Source organism: Hippoglossus stenolepis, chromosome 4 (assembly GCF_022539355.2).
Source record: "Hippoglossus stenolepis isolate QCI-W04-F060 chromosome 4, HSTE1.2, whole genome shotgun sequence".
NCBI lineage: Eukaryota > Metazoa > Chordata > Actinopteri > Pleuronectiformes > Pleuronectidae > Hippoglossus > Hippoglossus stenolepis.
In genome coordinates this window covers 13,328,138-13,343,640 of record NC_061486.1, presented here as the reverse complement: position 1 = coordinate 13,343,640, position 15,503 = coordinate 13,328,138, and the positions used below count along the sequence as shown (strand labels likewise).

Genomic DNA, 15,503 nt, shown 5'->3' with positions numbered 1-15,503 from the left:
TATTACTGAGTCACTAATATTACAGCATTTTAATTTTTGTAATTGTTCCGGTGCAGCTAAGTACCGTAGTTCTATAAAATGGCAACATATGTTATAGGCTCATTGTATATCTTTTGCATATAGAAACAAATATTAATAAATATTAATAATAATGTGTTTATGAAATCTTGTGAATTTAAATAGGAATGCACCCAAGTAAACTACAAGTAACATTTTCTTTTGTACCAGAATTATGTGGGGAGGACATGAAATCCGAAATGTTATTTTTATCCTGATATAGTTGGGCTTTATTATATAGCATTTGTCGTGTAGTTGTTTGAATAGATTGCCCAACTCAGAGTTTTTATTAGGTAATGTGGTATATGTTGTTTTAATCTGTGGTTTAACTGCATGGCTGGCTTTATCTTATCATAGGGAGCATAGCAATTTCTTTCGATTTAAAGGATTATTAACCTTGAACCGACCATTTATTTTGATACTTATATACTTTGCTTCTTTGCTCATGTGGTCTGTGATTTAATAATATTAATAACAGCCTCTTTGTGTGTGTCCTCACTTCCTTTACACAAGTTAAAGACTTGTATTTGATAACCCCATGAATGCTTGGTCCTCAGGAGGACAAACACTGTATCAGCCTCTGACTGTCTCTGTTCGTGGTGCTGAAATCTCACCAACCAAAAACCATGGGTCTCAGAATAATGAAACCTGATTTGCAGCAGATGTTTAAACTATAATTGTTTCTAATCACATTGCTTTAGTATATATTTTACATGAAGGTGTGTTTTCCTTTGTACTCCCACGAGTCCACACACCCGTGGTTCGGTATTGATCCTCTTCAGGCTCCATACATTCAGATCAGGGCTGCTCCCTCCAATCAGCTGCCGTCTTCACTCTGTCGTACGATGTTCTCGCGTTTTCTACGCACGGCGGCTTGTTTTCACGGCATTTCCCGAGCTCGGCGTCCACAGCGGCCTGACGTGCGGGTGATGGGGAGCAGACGCGTGCATGTTGAAGACTATATGTAACAAAACATGGGCTGCGCACCTCATCCTCGGACTCTGAGAACATGACGCATGACGCGGACGTCGCAGCGGAGTGCAGCGGTTTCTCCAGAGCGCAGCGGTGGTTGTGCCTTTCTACGCAGCTCTCCAGCCTCTTCTCCCCCCTCCTGCTGGGATCAGAAGGCGTCACATGCGGCTGAGACGCACTCAGATAACATGTCTGTGGAGGAGAACCGCAGCCTGCAGGATCTGGACCAGCGCTGGAGGCCAGCATGCCCGCACCGGAGGACCTTTTTATAACCATTGCAAACCGTATCTCTTAAATTTAGGCACTTTACATCAATTCAAAGGTAAGAAGAGACACTTGTGTTTAGTGATTGTTCAATGCAAAAATGCGTAGTTGGGTTTGTAGATGTACCCTGCATATGATTTGCTGCCATTCCTTATAAATATGGTAATGTAAAAAAAAGTAATGTTTATTATTGTAATCCTGGCATTCCATAGTATTCATTTACGGAGTAATGAGATATGAGTATAATCAAATACTTGTTTTTTGATAGTACATTGATGTATATTAATATGTCAATGACTTGAATTTGCAAGATCTACTTTTTATATGTTTGCTCTATCAAATTATAATGATTTGAATGTATTTGAATTGATTTTTAGTGGTTGAATGTTGTGATTTGCAAATGGATAAATGACTGTGTTATAAGCCCAAGATGGAAAATCATATTGCTGCTTGCACTAGTTTACAAGAAACTATTGCTGAGTTGGCCTTTTACCAGGTTTGAGCGAAAATGTCTGTGCACGTTTGCTCCCATTTCTGTTGATCTCTCTGGTCATCAATACCTTATTTATAGACCCCTCCACCACCACCACATGACCTCAATACTTTCAATCCCCTCCCTCTGTAGCTGACACAAGCAGCATTCATCACAGTGTGAGAAAATGACATTTACAGCTTTATATAGTAGCTACTTTGGCCACGAGCTCGTTGGTATAATCTGCCAAGTGTTATTTTATTATTCCTAAAGTGTATCAAGTGTAAGGTCTAATAATTTAGAAACTAGCCATGAGTATTTGACCATGCCAATTCTCTCCCTGTGTCTCCAGACTGCAGCCATGGCTGATGAGAGCAGCAGCGTGTCCCAGCAGTTAAAGAGTGTGGAGAGGAGCATGGTGTTCCTCCGGCAGGAGCACCTCACCTTGCTCCACGGCCTCCACCTGGAGATCCTCTCCCTGCAGAAACGATGCTCAGGTGAACAGTGTGTGTGTGTCTGTGTGTGTGAGAAAGAGAGAGACCATTATGTCACCTGGAACACCAAAGACATTTTTAGTGGTTCAATAATTTATATAGTAAAATAGACCCTCAAATGAATGAGCAAGTTGGCTTTTCTATATATATTATTAATTATACTTATACTCATATTATACATTTTTGGTTTAGTCTATAAAATGACAAAAAAAAGAACGATATACTTCCCATCAAAGTTAAGTTTTGTCCAAGTAAGACTCTAAAGATATTTTCTACCACATGTGAAGAAAAGCAGAAAATCCTCACGCTTGACAGGACAGAACAGATAATGTTTGTCATTTTTACTTGAAAAACTATGGATAGGATTCATCAATAATCAGAATACACTGTTATACATTCTCCTGTCAATAACAGACCAATGACTTCAGTTGTAAACAGCTCATGTTTATCTGCTTCATTTGAACCTCTTCTTTAGTGTTGCTTTCCTTCTCAGCCGCTTTAATTCTTCATTAATCTGCAGGGACCCCTCTCATTGACCCCCTACCGTCACACAGACGATTTATTCAGAGCTTTAATTACAGGCCTGATGGATTATTAGAAAGACGATTGTTCCAGGCCTTTTTTAATGACGGTTTAATAATCCTTCCAGCCTGCTCCCACATATAATTCATTTGTAATGGTTTCACCTTCTTTTATTCTGGCTGCATGACCAGTATATCATTTCAGGGCGTGGTGGTGGTTTGGTAACAGTCTTCAGTTGTTGTCCTTTTCAAACAGTACCCATGTGCACACGCTCCCCATTGTTCATCGTGTGGGTGACTGCTCCATCAGTCAGAGGCAGACTGTGACTACATGGTGATGTCATGCTACAATTCCTGTAGATGACATCATATCCTGTTTGAGGCTTAATGGATAATACATCCATATAATCAAGCCAGTGCACATGAACACTCACACAAACACACACACACACACACACACACACACACACACACACACACACACTGCTATTATACTTGTGAGGACATTTGATTTAATTAATTCTCTGGAGGCTGTCCCTGTCCTTTACTACTGCAGCTACATGCGTAAAGCCTACACCCTCACATCATGCTGCATTCATGCAATACAGAACAGAACACCTGCTTTTTTGAGTTGTTCACACAATGATCCTATAATCTTAGTGCTAAACTATATAGTCACACCAGATTCAGATGATTTTGTTGTTTAAGGTATTTGCTGCTGTCTTCAGAAGGTTACAACCTAACAGTGTATAGTTTAAATAAAATGAGCAGAATGGATTGTACTAGGGTTAATGTAGCGGTGCATTTTTAGCCTTGCTGCCAACAGTTTGTCGATATGTCTGTAGTTTTTTAATGGAGTGAAAGATATTGTCTATGTCAGAAATTCCCGATATCTCCAAGTCAGAGGTTGAAGTTTTCCCACTCAGCTGCTCTTAAATACAGTTTAAACATTGTGATATGACCATTGCAGTAATCTGATCTTAATTCTAACCTAAAACCCTAAAATGAATGGGGCTGTAAAGATAACAGAATCCCCAACATTTCGTCTTCACAAACTGAACACAAACATACACATGGTACAGACTAACATACAAAATACTCTAACACACACACACATTTATCGTCAATCAAATAAATCCTCGGAAAGATGCACACAAACATGTCCATCATGGTTTGGTTAATCCATGGATTCCATAGCGCTTAGTAATCCATCCAAAGGGGATTGTGGTTAAACAAATACTGTGTGTGCGTGTGTACGTGTGTGTGTCTGCGTGTTTGTGTTTTACAGATAGTTGATGACTTCTGTCCACACAGAATCAAAGTGATGTTCATGTATTCATTCAGCATCCAGGAAAACACGACAGTTGTTTGGCTGAACCTTCAGAAAAACAACATTATAAGAAATCATTTTATCAATAACAGAGACTTCAGAGAGATTTACTGCTTTTTCTCTCTGGCAATAAACACATTCTGTCCTCGTGTCTCATAAACAGAAATAAATCTTTGTCCTGCAGCAGCTGGAGTCATGAATCTGCTCAGCAGTTTGTGTCTGCCTGTAACACAGACCTTTATCTCCACACTCCTCAGACGTTTCTGCAGGGTTGCATAAGCAGGGACAGTGTTCTGCCACATTCACTGAAACACCCAAGATCATCTCCTCTTTCTGCCGAGCGTCTTTAAAGCCTCTTATGATGCTTTCATGCCATAGTGGAAAATCTTCTTTTTAAGGCAAAGTAGGATCAAATGGCTGCTGCACAGGCTCATTGATTCCCAGTATGCAGGAAAATGAGACTGAAAATAACAATCTCTCAAAAATGTAATTATGATCCTCATTATAGGTCGAAATGTTAAGTTTTGGTCGATGTGGAGAAACTTGAAGGTCAAAACAAACGTTGCTGCTTCAATTTATCGAAGCTCACTTACTGGTTGATTATATTTGCTCCTGCACACATCCACAAACAATCCCTGAAAGGCTCACCCCCCGCTCCCCGGATAGAGCTGGCCAAAGTGCTCAACTTTGAAATGACAATTGGGTGTGATAGTTGTTTGCTGCCACCTCGCTCATGTGCAGCCTGGCAGGGTACTGCTAGCTTGATCTGATGGTGGGAGCATGCATAATTATCTCTGTGGTTGTATTGTTGACCTCTACTACCACTACTCCTTATTGGCATGAAGGCGTTTACCTTTCTCTAACCTCATTCAAAAAGCTAAATCAAATTTAGATATCTGTTTTTGAAAAGGGGCCCTTTTCTCTGATATGATGTGTGAGTCACAGAAATCAATTATTTGCGGGTGTGTTCGTGCAGTTTGTCCTCTTTACAACGTCCAAGGTTGAGCCGAGAAACAAAACCCCCGGAATGCTCAGTGAGGCTGCAGGAGATAAGTCTGATCTACAAAGACACACACACACACACACACACACACACACACACACACACACACACACACACACACAGGATGCTGAAATGTGCTGAGCACCTCTTTTCCTTTATGTGACTCTGTTTTCAAGAAATATTTCTCACAGTCGGCCCCCTGCTGTGAAATGAACTTCGTAAATGCCTCTGGCAGTTGTGAATGAGGATAATAACGAAAAAAAATAAAATTCATATTCCTCAAACACCCCCACCTTCCTTCCTACCTCTCTTCCTTACTCTTCTCTTTTATCTTTCTTCCTCTCCTCTTCACCCACTCATCTTTCACTCACTCTTTTCAGGTTAGAACTAACCACCATGTGCTCCTCTAGATTATCTCTATTTTTAACCGCTCTGGGAAGTCAAATCTATGCCCCATTAATCTAAAAATTACTGTAGACAGACACACACACACACACTCACGTGTGTGCTGAGAGCTTGATGTCAAGATTTCCCCCACAGTCAGGCATCACTGACTGACCATCGAGATGAGTGACAGTCCAGACACGACCAGGCAGCCGTCTGGTTTCCACAAGAGACAAATGTTTTTATCAGGGACAATCCAACATCATTAATAACTGAAACCAGTCTGATACATTATCTTCTCAAACCATTAGTTGCTGTAATGCCAGAACATGAGATATAATCCATCCAGAATCTAAAAATGTCAGTGTGCCAGATATCATATCACGTAATATTTGGATAATCCTAATCATACTGCAGAGGGATCTCACTGTGACACGATTCAACTCTCTCACTATGATGGCTACTACAATCATGTCTGTTTTAACCCTGCTTTCATACATGTACTGAAGTCCAGACATTTCCCTGAAATTATTCAGAGGGGCTGTATGAACGCCAATGTTGTCCAATTCAGTTGCTGTGGATATTTTCCTGCCAGCCCTAGTAAAATATCCAGAAAATGTCCATGAATGAGCCCATGTGAGAATACAGCGGAAAACATTTCTAAAACCTGATAGACGAAAAAGTAAAAAACAAACAAGCAGATTGCAAATATCTCAGGATGAACAAGAGGTACCATACACGTAGAAGATTTGAGAATCGAGAGCTTTTAGTGATAAGGACTGACTTCGGTGTTGATGTGCTGTAAACAAAAAGCAGCGAAATTGATTGCAGGAGGCTGTGAGCTCTACCCGGACACCAACCCTCGCCTGAATGTCCCAGACATTTTCCTGTTCTTGTGAACGCATCTGAACCGGACATACTCTTGCTGCGTTCTTCAAATTGGAGACTCCAGAAAATGTCTGGTCCCATTTTTGAGAGTTCATGTCTGAAAACGGCATTAGTGTCCATTCTAACATTCAGACAAGATATTTGATGCAAAAGTTATCGATTAAATCAAGCTATGAAATACATCTACAAATATCATGTTATGTGCTGTATTAAGAAGTATACAGTACATAACATGATATTTCTAATTCATCAGCGTGCAGACTGTTTACAGAGTGAAAGTGTAGATTTGGATTGAAATGTGAGTAAAGGTTATTTTCTTAGCAACATCAGATGTTTTAATAATTGCAGCTTAATACCAAGCATCTCTATCTCACTATAGGTTCCTATTTGTTTGGTTTGCATTGCCCCTTGAAGCAAAATTGCAGCGGCAGTATTTTTTATTTAAGTGTGGATTGATTTCAGGGAGAATTGCTAATGATGCTTATACATCTTATTAAAGTTACAGTAAAGAGTTTTTTTTATCCTCACTGCGACAAGTAATGAAACAGGGCATCTCTGGCACAAATTCTTTTGATGTAAAGTTTCAGATTTAGCCTCATAAAATATGTATGAGCTCAGTGATGTGCTGGAAACTGCATCGAGCATCTGCTATGTTAACCAACAGGAAACGTCTGGGTAGATGCAGCTTATTTCAGAACCACTCAGCCTCTGTATTTATGCTCTAACAATATGATTTCACATGGTTTTAATGGCTCTTTCCTGTTTTTCTCTTGTGTTTTTCAGAATTGACGAGCGAGCTGAAGGTGGTGCCTTCAGGCAGAAGCCAATTAGGTAAAACTCACAGTGACGAATTGATCTATATGCTTTTTTTTTTGTTGTCTTCTGGTTTGGAGACACAGAGTCAGAGACATGTTTACATTTGTCTGGGCCAGTTACTCTCGCTGCACTCAACCCCCAATCGACCATCTCTCTGTGCCTGCATCCATCTCTGCCTCCCTCTGCCCTTCCCACCCTCCCATCCCCCCCGGGGACAGATCCCTGTCAGCCGCCTGCCTCCTTTTTTTCACCCCTGCCTCCTTACGTATCTCTCTCTGTCTGTTCATCCACAAGCTGCAGGAAGTCTCTTGCAAACCATCAGTGCAAATCGCATCTGTGTTTTCCCCTGTGTGTGTGTTTATTTGCTTTTTTCCTCACGTGTGCACATTTTCCTGCTTGAAAAGAATTGGTCACGGCCATATGAAGATATACACACAGCTGCAAAGACAGTGGATCATAGCTGACGTTGGCGGGACCATCTATTGTGTCTGGATGCAGGGATAGGCATCATTTTGTCACAGCGAATTAGACACAGATTCAAAAGGCTGAATGTGTGTGTGTACTTGTACAGATTCTTTGTGGGGACTATTTTGAGCCTACAACCTACAGAGTGAGGACATTTTGGCTGGTCCTCACTTTCTGACCCACTTATAACCGGCTGTTTCATCATTAAGATTTGGTTTGAGGGGTTGGGTTAGAATTGGGTTTAGGTTAGGGTCAGGCAATTAGTTTTGATGGTTAAGAATAGGGTATGGGGCTAGGAAAAGCATTATGTCTATGAGTGTCCTCTCTAAGACAGATGTACAAACCTGTGTGTGTGGCTACATTACTACATTACGTTATCCCACGATCCATTAATACAACACTGCCCCCTGTTCTCCTCCCCTACCTCGACAAAATTGATCCATCCTCTTTTTCTTTTTCCTGCTCTCATTTTTCCACGAAGGTCCCAGCGGGGGTGTCCGCTTACAGACTTTGCTAAGAGGGAGGGGAAGCTTAGAGTCGGGAAAAGAGAGGGAGGAAGAGGTGGAGAGAGAGGTATATAGAAGAGAGCAATTAATGGAAAAGGTAAAGGCAGCAGGATCAGCATGCGGTGAGCTGGCAGACATGGTGGAGGAGAAAAGGTTACTATGGGAAGTGAATATCACATTAGGTGGACATTAGTTAGTTTAGAGCCCAACCTGGGGGTGGTGATGGGCGACTGAGACTGATCGGTCCCCAGAGGAATGGGGAATATGGAAGGACAAGGATGTAGAAAAGGAAAGAAAAGGATGAAAAGATGTTCGTGAAAGGAAAGAGTGATGTTTGAAGCACCCTATTACATTCAAGCCTAATCTGGACTCCAAGGCTTTAAAGGTCTCTAAAATCTCCCACTACCCTTTGAGATCCTCTCACCCAGAAACCTCGTCCTAGTTCGACTGTCAGCGTCGGCCTCTGTGGATGTAATCTCCTTCTCCTCTGGAGAGCTGGAGCTCAGTCAGCCCTGAGGTTGCTGCACTGACTCAGGCCTTTTCATCTATTCTTCCCTCTCCTCTGGGGATTTTCACATGAACGAAAAAGAACACAAAGGATATATATATACACAAGCAGAAAATATATATACGGTCTTAAATGAAACCTTGGGACAGAGGTTGATGTGAGAAGACCTAAAGCACTAGTGTGTCTTTGTAGCCGTCTAGGAAAGGATGTCTTATCTGTACTGGATGATGATACTGTACAGTACACAAAGGTTTGTATAGTGCAGCATTAACTGTTTTTGGTTTTAATTACTTTCCTCGGATATGAACTTGGAGGAGATAAACAGAATATAAAATAACAAAATATAAACCTATTGTAAACATATACTGTTTATAAAGATGGATGATATAATGGCTTCCTAAAAGTGTCTAGATTGCCCCCTGGTGGCTGGCTGCAGTATAGGCCATAAACCCAGCCTCCTCTGTGTTGGTGGATGGGACATGGACCAAACTAAGTCAAAATACACATTGATCACCAGAAATGCAGTAAACAGCAGTTTTGATGATTGATCAATTATAATTAATAACTGAATTAAAAAACTAATAATTATTGGTTTAGCTTCTCTCATGTAAGGATTTCTTTCTGTTTGTATCTACGTCTTTGGATTTTTCATTTCTGTTCAGACAAAACAAGTTGTTTTAAGACTTCACATTTGACTGAAAACATAATGATTAGTCACATTTTAAGCAGAAGCTAAAAATGAATCTGTCTTATTAACACATCTTAGATTGTAACCATGCTGGATGATGAAGAGTAATTTTGATACATTGTCCTGCTTCAGTACAGCCTTTCATTTGTGGGAATGTAGGTTACACTAATCAACCTATATATAAAATATAATGTATATTATATTTAGCAAATTGTTCCCAGCAGCTGCCTAGACCCACTTTAAAGCCTCCACAGCAATTTCGTAGCTCACACATTTTTTTCAGAATGAAATAATAATAGTTATCATGATTTGGTCCAGTTATTACTTTCATATAATTTTTAAATGAACATATCTGTGCCAAGAATATTATATATGGATAATGTTGGAATTGTGGCTCTGGACCAACAAAGCCTCAGCTTTGCATATATAAGTGAGATTGTGACAATGTGTCACAAAGTAAAGAACACAATTATTTAACTGTGTCTGTATACTCTGTCTGTTTTATGTGTGTTTCGTTTTGTGTGCGTTGTGGAGAGAGCATTCACATTATTTGACTTAGTTTGTGAATTATTGGATTGAGCAAATACACAAGTTTTATTTAAAATCCTATTCGAACATGTTTCAACATTTGCATTTCTTCACTGTGTCAGAGTTACAGGAGGAAGAGGAGCTCCTGGAAGAACATTGTCGCCATGTGGAGAACCGGCTTGAAGAGCAGGATTGCACCTTAGGAGAGCTGCGTAATGAGCTGACTCACAAAGGGGCGTTGGTGGGAGCCCTCAGAGCCAATCTCAAAGAAAAAGAGCGCCATTTCCTGGAGGAGCTCAAGCGACGCAGCCACTGCTCGACCATCCTCAACACAGAGCTGCAGAAACAAACAGAGGCAGCAGCGTACCTCTCCTTCCAGCTGCACGCTGCGAGGCAGAAACTTCACCACCAGCGGATGCAGCAGAGGCAGGTGCTCCTCGCCAGGGCCAACAGTCAGGGGGCCAAGTACGGTGCCGAGCAGAACTCCGTTTCTCCACACATGCCGTCAGGAGCCTCCCCTTCCTCCCCTGTGGTAAAACCGAAGCGTAAGAGCGGCAGGGCATCTTCGAGAGTGGAGCGTTCCCGGGAGTGCGTGCCCATAGAGAGAGTGATGGGCCCTGCAGAGCCCACAGCCATGCCGGACCCTGCGCTCTTCCTTCACCCTCGAAGGCACAGAGCTCGATCCAGGCACACCGTGGCACAGAGACAGACCCCACTCGGCATGGAGAGGGAGGATGAGGAGGAAGGAGGTGGGGAGGGGCCAGTGGAGCCCCAGGATGAAGCTGCCAGACTGATGTCTTCAGCTGCAGTGCCCCCTGCTGCTGAGACGAAGGCAGACTAGGGACTACTGTGACCTGTGCTTTTAACTGCAGTGTGATCACTGTATTAATATCATATGTCAGACTGTTAATGCTGTGTTCTGCACCTTGACCCAATTGATACTGAGACTGGGTTTAGCTATTGAATTATATCACACTTACCATAGAAACTTTTTTTAATTGACTTTGATATAACCTCTATCAACAAAAAGAAACTCAGTGAGTGTCACTTTAAGTCATTCTTAGATTAAATCAGATCTATCTGTTTACACTGCTGCCACATGCTCTGTATACTGTGGGGCCTGATTACAAAGCAATCTCTTTTCGATTTACGGTGAGGGGGAGTTTGAAGAGGGTAGCAGCCATTTTGGGTGGACTACGAGCCCAGCTGTGTGGCCCGACCAACTGTGACCTTTCAAGGCCAACCATAAATCACTCAATGTGGGCACATGTTTGTGTGGCCTGCTGAGAATAGCTAAGGCAACAGACACTTCCTGTTTGATGTCCTCCATGTGATGATTGTAAGGAAGTATGTTTTTCAGTAACTTGCAGTTATTTCACTTTTGGGTACCTTTTGAATTCGTGACTGTGAACACCATTCTGTTACCACAGTGTTTCATTGTTTTTTACATTTTATACCTTATTTACAGAATATACTTTCTGATTTGCCCTAAAACCCAACAACAGACGACAATACTCCAGAAGCTAGAATTCAACAGGCTGTTGAGTTTTATATTAGAAGGGTACTTGGACAGCACATACTGTAACTTCTCCAAGGTAGTGTCCTATCTCACAATGTTAAAGAGAGTGAAATAAAAATTCTGGATTTGCCTGTTTATCCAGATCGCCAAAATGTAAAGGGCTCTGTCTCGGGTCAGTACAGGAACGGAACCCTCTGAACTAAATGGAATTTATTTTCAAGTCAGGTCAAAATGTCTGATGTGCAAAAAATACAAATTTGACCCCAGCCGTACTTAAAAAATGAACTTAAAGATAACGTCAATCTGCTCTGCATAATTACTACAGACCTCTTTGTTTATTATTTTATTATTATTAATTTTAAACTCTGTGCTGTTGGCTCATTGTGAAATCAAACCACAAAAACAGGAAAAACACCACCATACCTACCACACACATGCAGGACATTATTCTTACTTTCAAAACATGATTTTGAAATAATAATATTATTCTTCCACCAATACGTAATTAATATCAGTTGTTAACTATTTTTTACAGATGAAAACTAAATTGGCAACTTAATTTATTTTATCAGGGCCTGTCATAGGTGGATGCAAAGTTCATTCAGTGGTCGTAACTTTGGCCTCGTGCAATCTTTGAATCCAGGGCTGAACACACAGTATTTCATTGTGTTACTCAAAGCTACACACCGAGACAGACATTTGCAACTTCTCCTCTGTAGTGACTGCTTTGTATAAATAGACCACATTCAGGTTATAATCAGTTGGGTCTGGGTGTGGTTTGTGTACTAAACAAACACACGCAATCACACACACATGGACTACTACTTCGTCAACTCATTTGTGGTTGAGCTCGTTGGGTTGGTGGGGTTTTTTTCACCTCAGGAAAAAATGGACAAACAGGAACATAAGTGTAGGTTCAGGTTTGTTTTCAGCTGAAGGATGGTCTCTACCTGCACTGTGTTCATTTTCTGTTTTACACAAATCCCCAAAGACAAGACACTGTAAAAGACAAGACGGCAGGCTCAGCTGAATGATATTAATGGAGTGTGCATGCGTCCACTGTCATGTGCACATGGTGGCCCCTGGTGTAACAATGAGCAAATGGCATCTTTGGAAAATAAGCAGTAGAAAGAAAATCAAACTAACACTTTCAATGACTGTAATTCAATGCAGGACATACTTTTCATGTTATCGCTTACATGTATCACTGCTGATTATTAATTCAATGTTCTGATGAATACCCCACTGTAGCTGCTGCCTTACTATAGAGGAAAATGGATGCTAGCAAAGCAGGACTCTGAACAAAATATGGAGACGTATAAGACATTTATCTACTCAAGTACTGTGTCCTTTTGTTTCTACAACACTTTTATAAGACGCTGTGGGGTTTGCATATAAAGGTTTTTCTTTATTTGAAAGTATTTTATCCGAGTCGGTCGACAATAGAGCCAGGACCTGACTGAACATCAGTTACTCTGACAGGAGCCTTCCCGTAAGACTGAATCTAATTGTGGTTAGTTGCTGTGAGGCTTTTCTTGCCTTCTACAGCTACTGGTTAGAAGTATAGGATCCTGTTTTAGTAGTAAATGTTCAATAAAGCAATATATCAATATATTTATATATTATTAGTAGGTTACATCCACTGGAATAAGTACACTTGAAGTGTTAAAATAGATTATTTAGATTGTTTAACTTTGTATATTGCTACTGTATGTTTTGCTGAATATTTTTCTGAATTGATTTTTAAAAAGTTCTGTTGATTTGTCACATGATTAATTGTGTTACAGTTTACAGGAGGCATGTAGGAATCAAGGATATGTTGTGTGTAAAGCCGCATTAAGAAAAGGGCATATTGATGCAGCATGAGACTGGATGAAAAGGCTATCTTCTTTTTTAGCAAAAATGCAAATGTGATGAGGGCTTTCGTTCGCCTCTTAGCTGGTAAGCTATTAGCATAACTGTGTGCACTATTCTTCCTCTGGTTTTATGAGACAGTTCAAAGCTGTCTTCTTTAAAACAGTTTTTTTTCCTTCCATGAACATAGAGACTGTTTGACCTCATGACATCATCACTCCACTTGTCATCCAAATGAAAGGACAGGTAGATTAAACTCTCCACCCACCTTCCTTAACACTGATTTCACATCTCAGATGCTTTGGTATTATGTAACATCTCTGATGAATAATCAAAACACTGGCTGCTATATATGCACCCGAGCTGCAGTTTGTCCAAAGCCAAGACTGATGACTTGTTTGTCGGCTTTGAAGGAAAAACGCTAATGAGCCAAAGAGGCCCACCACCGAAATTAACACAAAGACAGAATGGTGTGGTGCCTTTATGAAGATGTCTTTTCATGAATATTTCAGCTAAAGGGAGTAACTCTTCACCGCCTGATTTTTTTCTAATCCTCAGAGCATGTCTAACTTCATCACTCAAACACCACAAGACATTTTATCATTTACTCACACCCACGGAGAACGTCTTCCATCTTTCTAAATGCCTATATCATAACTCTAATCCTCATAATAAAGATGCTAACAAATGTCAGCAGCAGAAACACCTCTGTCTCATCCTGGTTGAGATCAAAATGTTTATTTTTAGGGTTATGTTACATGGGCTCTAGCAATAATGCTGTGTGGTACCCGATGTGAGAAGCAGAGAGGTGATGCTCTGGGTCTTTCTACGGTTTTTGGTCCTTGGCTGAGCACAAGCTACTGACTGGTTACCGCATATACTGTGTTTAGCTTCCTATACTGATCTACTGTACATATAATTGGAATAAAATGGAGGATTGTCTAGTCTGCTGTTTATTGAAACAGAGAACACGTTTCCAGATGATTCTATTATTTATATTTTCTCAGACATTTATCTTAGTCAACAACAATAATTTGATGTATGAGAAATCTAATGTCTATTTGGTTGGATTCTGTAACGTCACTTTGACCATACAGGAGACCGTCAACACATGATATTGATAACTGCTTCATACGTCATACAACACACAGGGTCAGAAAGCTGCTGCATATTGAAATATAAATCTTTATTATAAAATAAATAAGTTGATTGAGTAAAAGCAGTCTTAAGCAACCGTGAACCGATTGGTTGATGTGCAATAGAAACAGTGCACGTCATGTACACACACCACCTGATCTCACATTACTAAACAACACAACAAAACAAATGGAAACAAAACCACTAAGGCAGTGTCTCACTGGCTGCAAACCAACCAAGTAAAACATAATCAAACTCATACAAAAAAGTAATAGCATCACTTAGGACTGATAAATGTTTTGGATTACACATTGCAAGTTGTGAGAATGTGGGGATCTTTCCAAACATTATTCTCTCTTCTTATCTATAAAGTAATTCAGTGTATTTAGTAAATAATAAAATAATATTCAAGCCAGTTTGAAATATTATCTACAATTTACCACTCTATAATTGTAAAACCAATGCATTGGATACCCGTGAGAAATTATTCAGGTCAGCCTAATTTTTACAGTATTTTTTTAAGAGAAGCAGATACTATCTCATAAGACTCCTGACACTGTTATCTGCTGTGTGTAAAATAATTGTATTACTTGAAGAAAATATTTGGCATGTTAAGTAAAGTTTCAGGCCCAAATTGTCCCTTTAGGATGAGAGGAAAAGTGTTTTCTGTTCTTAACCAAGAGACAAGTTGGACTTTAAACTTATTTTCTTTATATAATAAGGGCACTGTCCTGTGATCATCATAGACTGTATATAAAGATAAATGACATGACATCTTCCCAAAACTGAAAACAAAGCATCTTAATCGCCCCCTGGTGGCTGGCTGCAGTGTAGGTCATAGGGTCGCCTCCTCTGTGTTAGAGGATAGGACATGCGCCAACCTAGAAAGTCACATGTCGAATACATTATTCGTAAAGATTTTTTCAGTCCTTTTAGGTAGTTCTTATCACAATGATGTCCAAGTGTTACTTTTTTCTGGTAGGTTTGGTTATGATAAATTATTTGATGCTGTAAAAATGCGGTGAAAGGTCATGATTGACAGCTCGAGTCTCGATTGGTTGAGCGCGTGCATCAGTGGAACCTCGATACCTTGCCTC

The 15,503-nt window shown here is 40.3% G+C and overlaps 1 protein-coding gene across 1 annotated transcript; it reads left to right on the top strand.

Moving 5' to 3' along the window:
- Window positions 1-930: 930 nt before the first annotated feature.
- ccdc92ba (coiled-coil domain containing 92Ba) lies at window positions 931-14,211 on the top strand. Its single transcript, XM_035154890.2, has 4 exons — window positions 931-1,351; window positions 2,118-2,262; window positions 7,169-7,216; window positions 10,019-14,211. The coding sequence occupies exons 2-4, from the start codon at window positions 2,127-2,129 to the stop codon at window positions 10,735-10,737; spliced, it is 903 nt and encodes a 300-aa protein (XP_035010781.1). The 5' UTR covers window positions 931-1,351; window positions 2,118-2,126; the 3' UTR covers window positions 10,738-14,211.
- The last annotated feature ends 1,292 nt before the right edge of the window (window positions 14,212-15,503 follow it).

Bases quoted from the DNA above. Each gene is read 5' to 3' on its own strand.
- ccdc92ba (XM_035154890.2), top strand. From the start codon at position 2,127: ATGGCTGATGAGAGCAGCAGCGTGTCCCAGCAGTTAAAGAGTGTGGAG. The intron at 2,263-7,168 runs GTGAACAGTGTG...TGTGTTTTTCAG, and splicing joins CCTGCAGAAACGATGCTCAG to AATTGACGAGCGAGCTGAAG. The intron at 7,217-10,018 runs GTAAAACTCACA...TCACTGTGTCAG, and splicing joins TTCAGGCAGAAGCCAATTAG to AGTTACAGGAGGAAGAGGAG.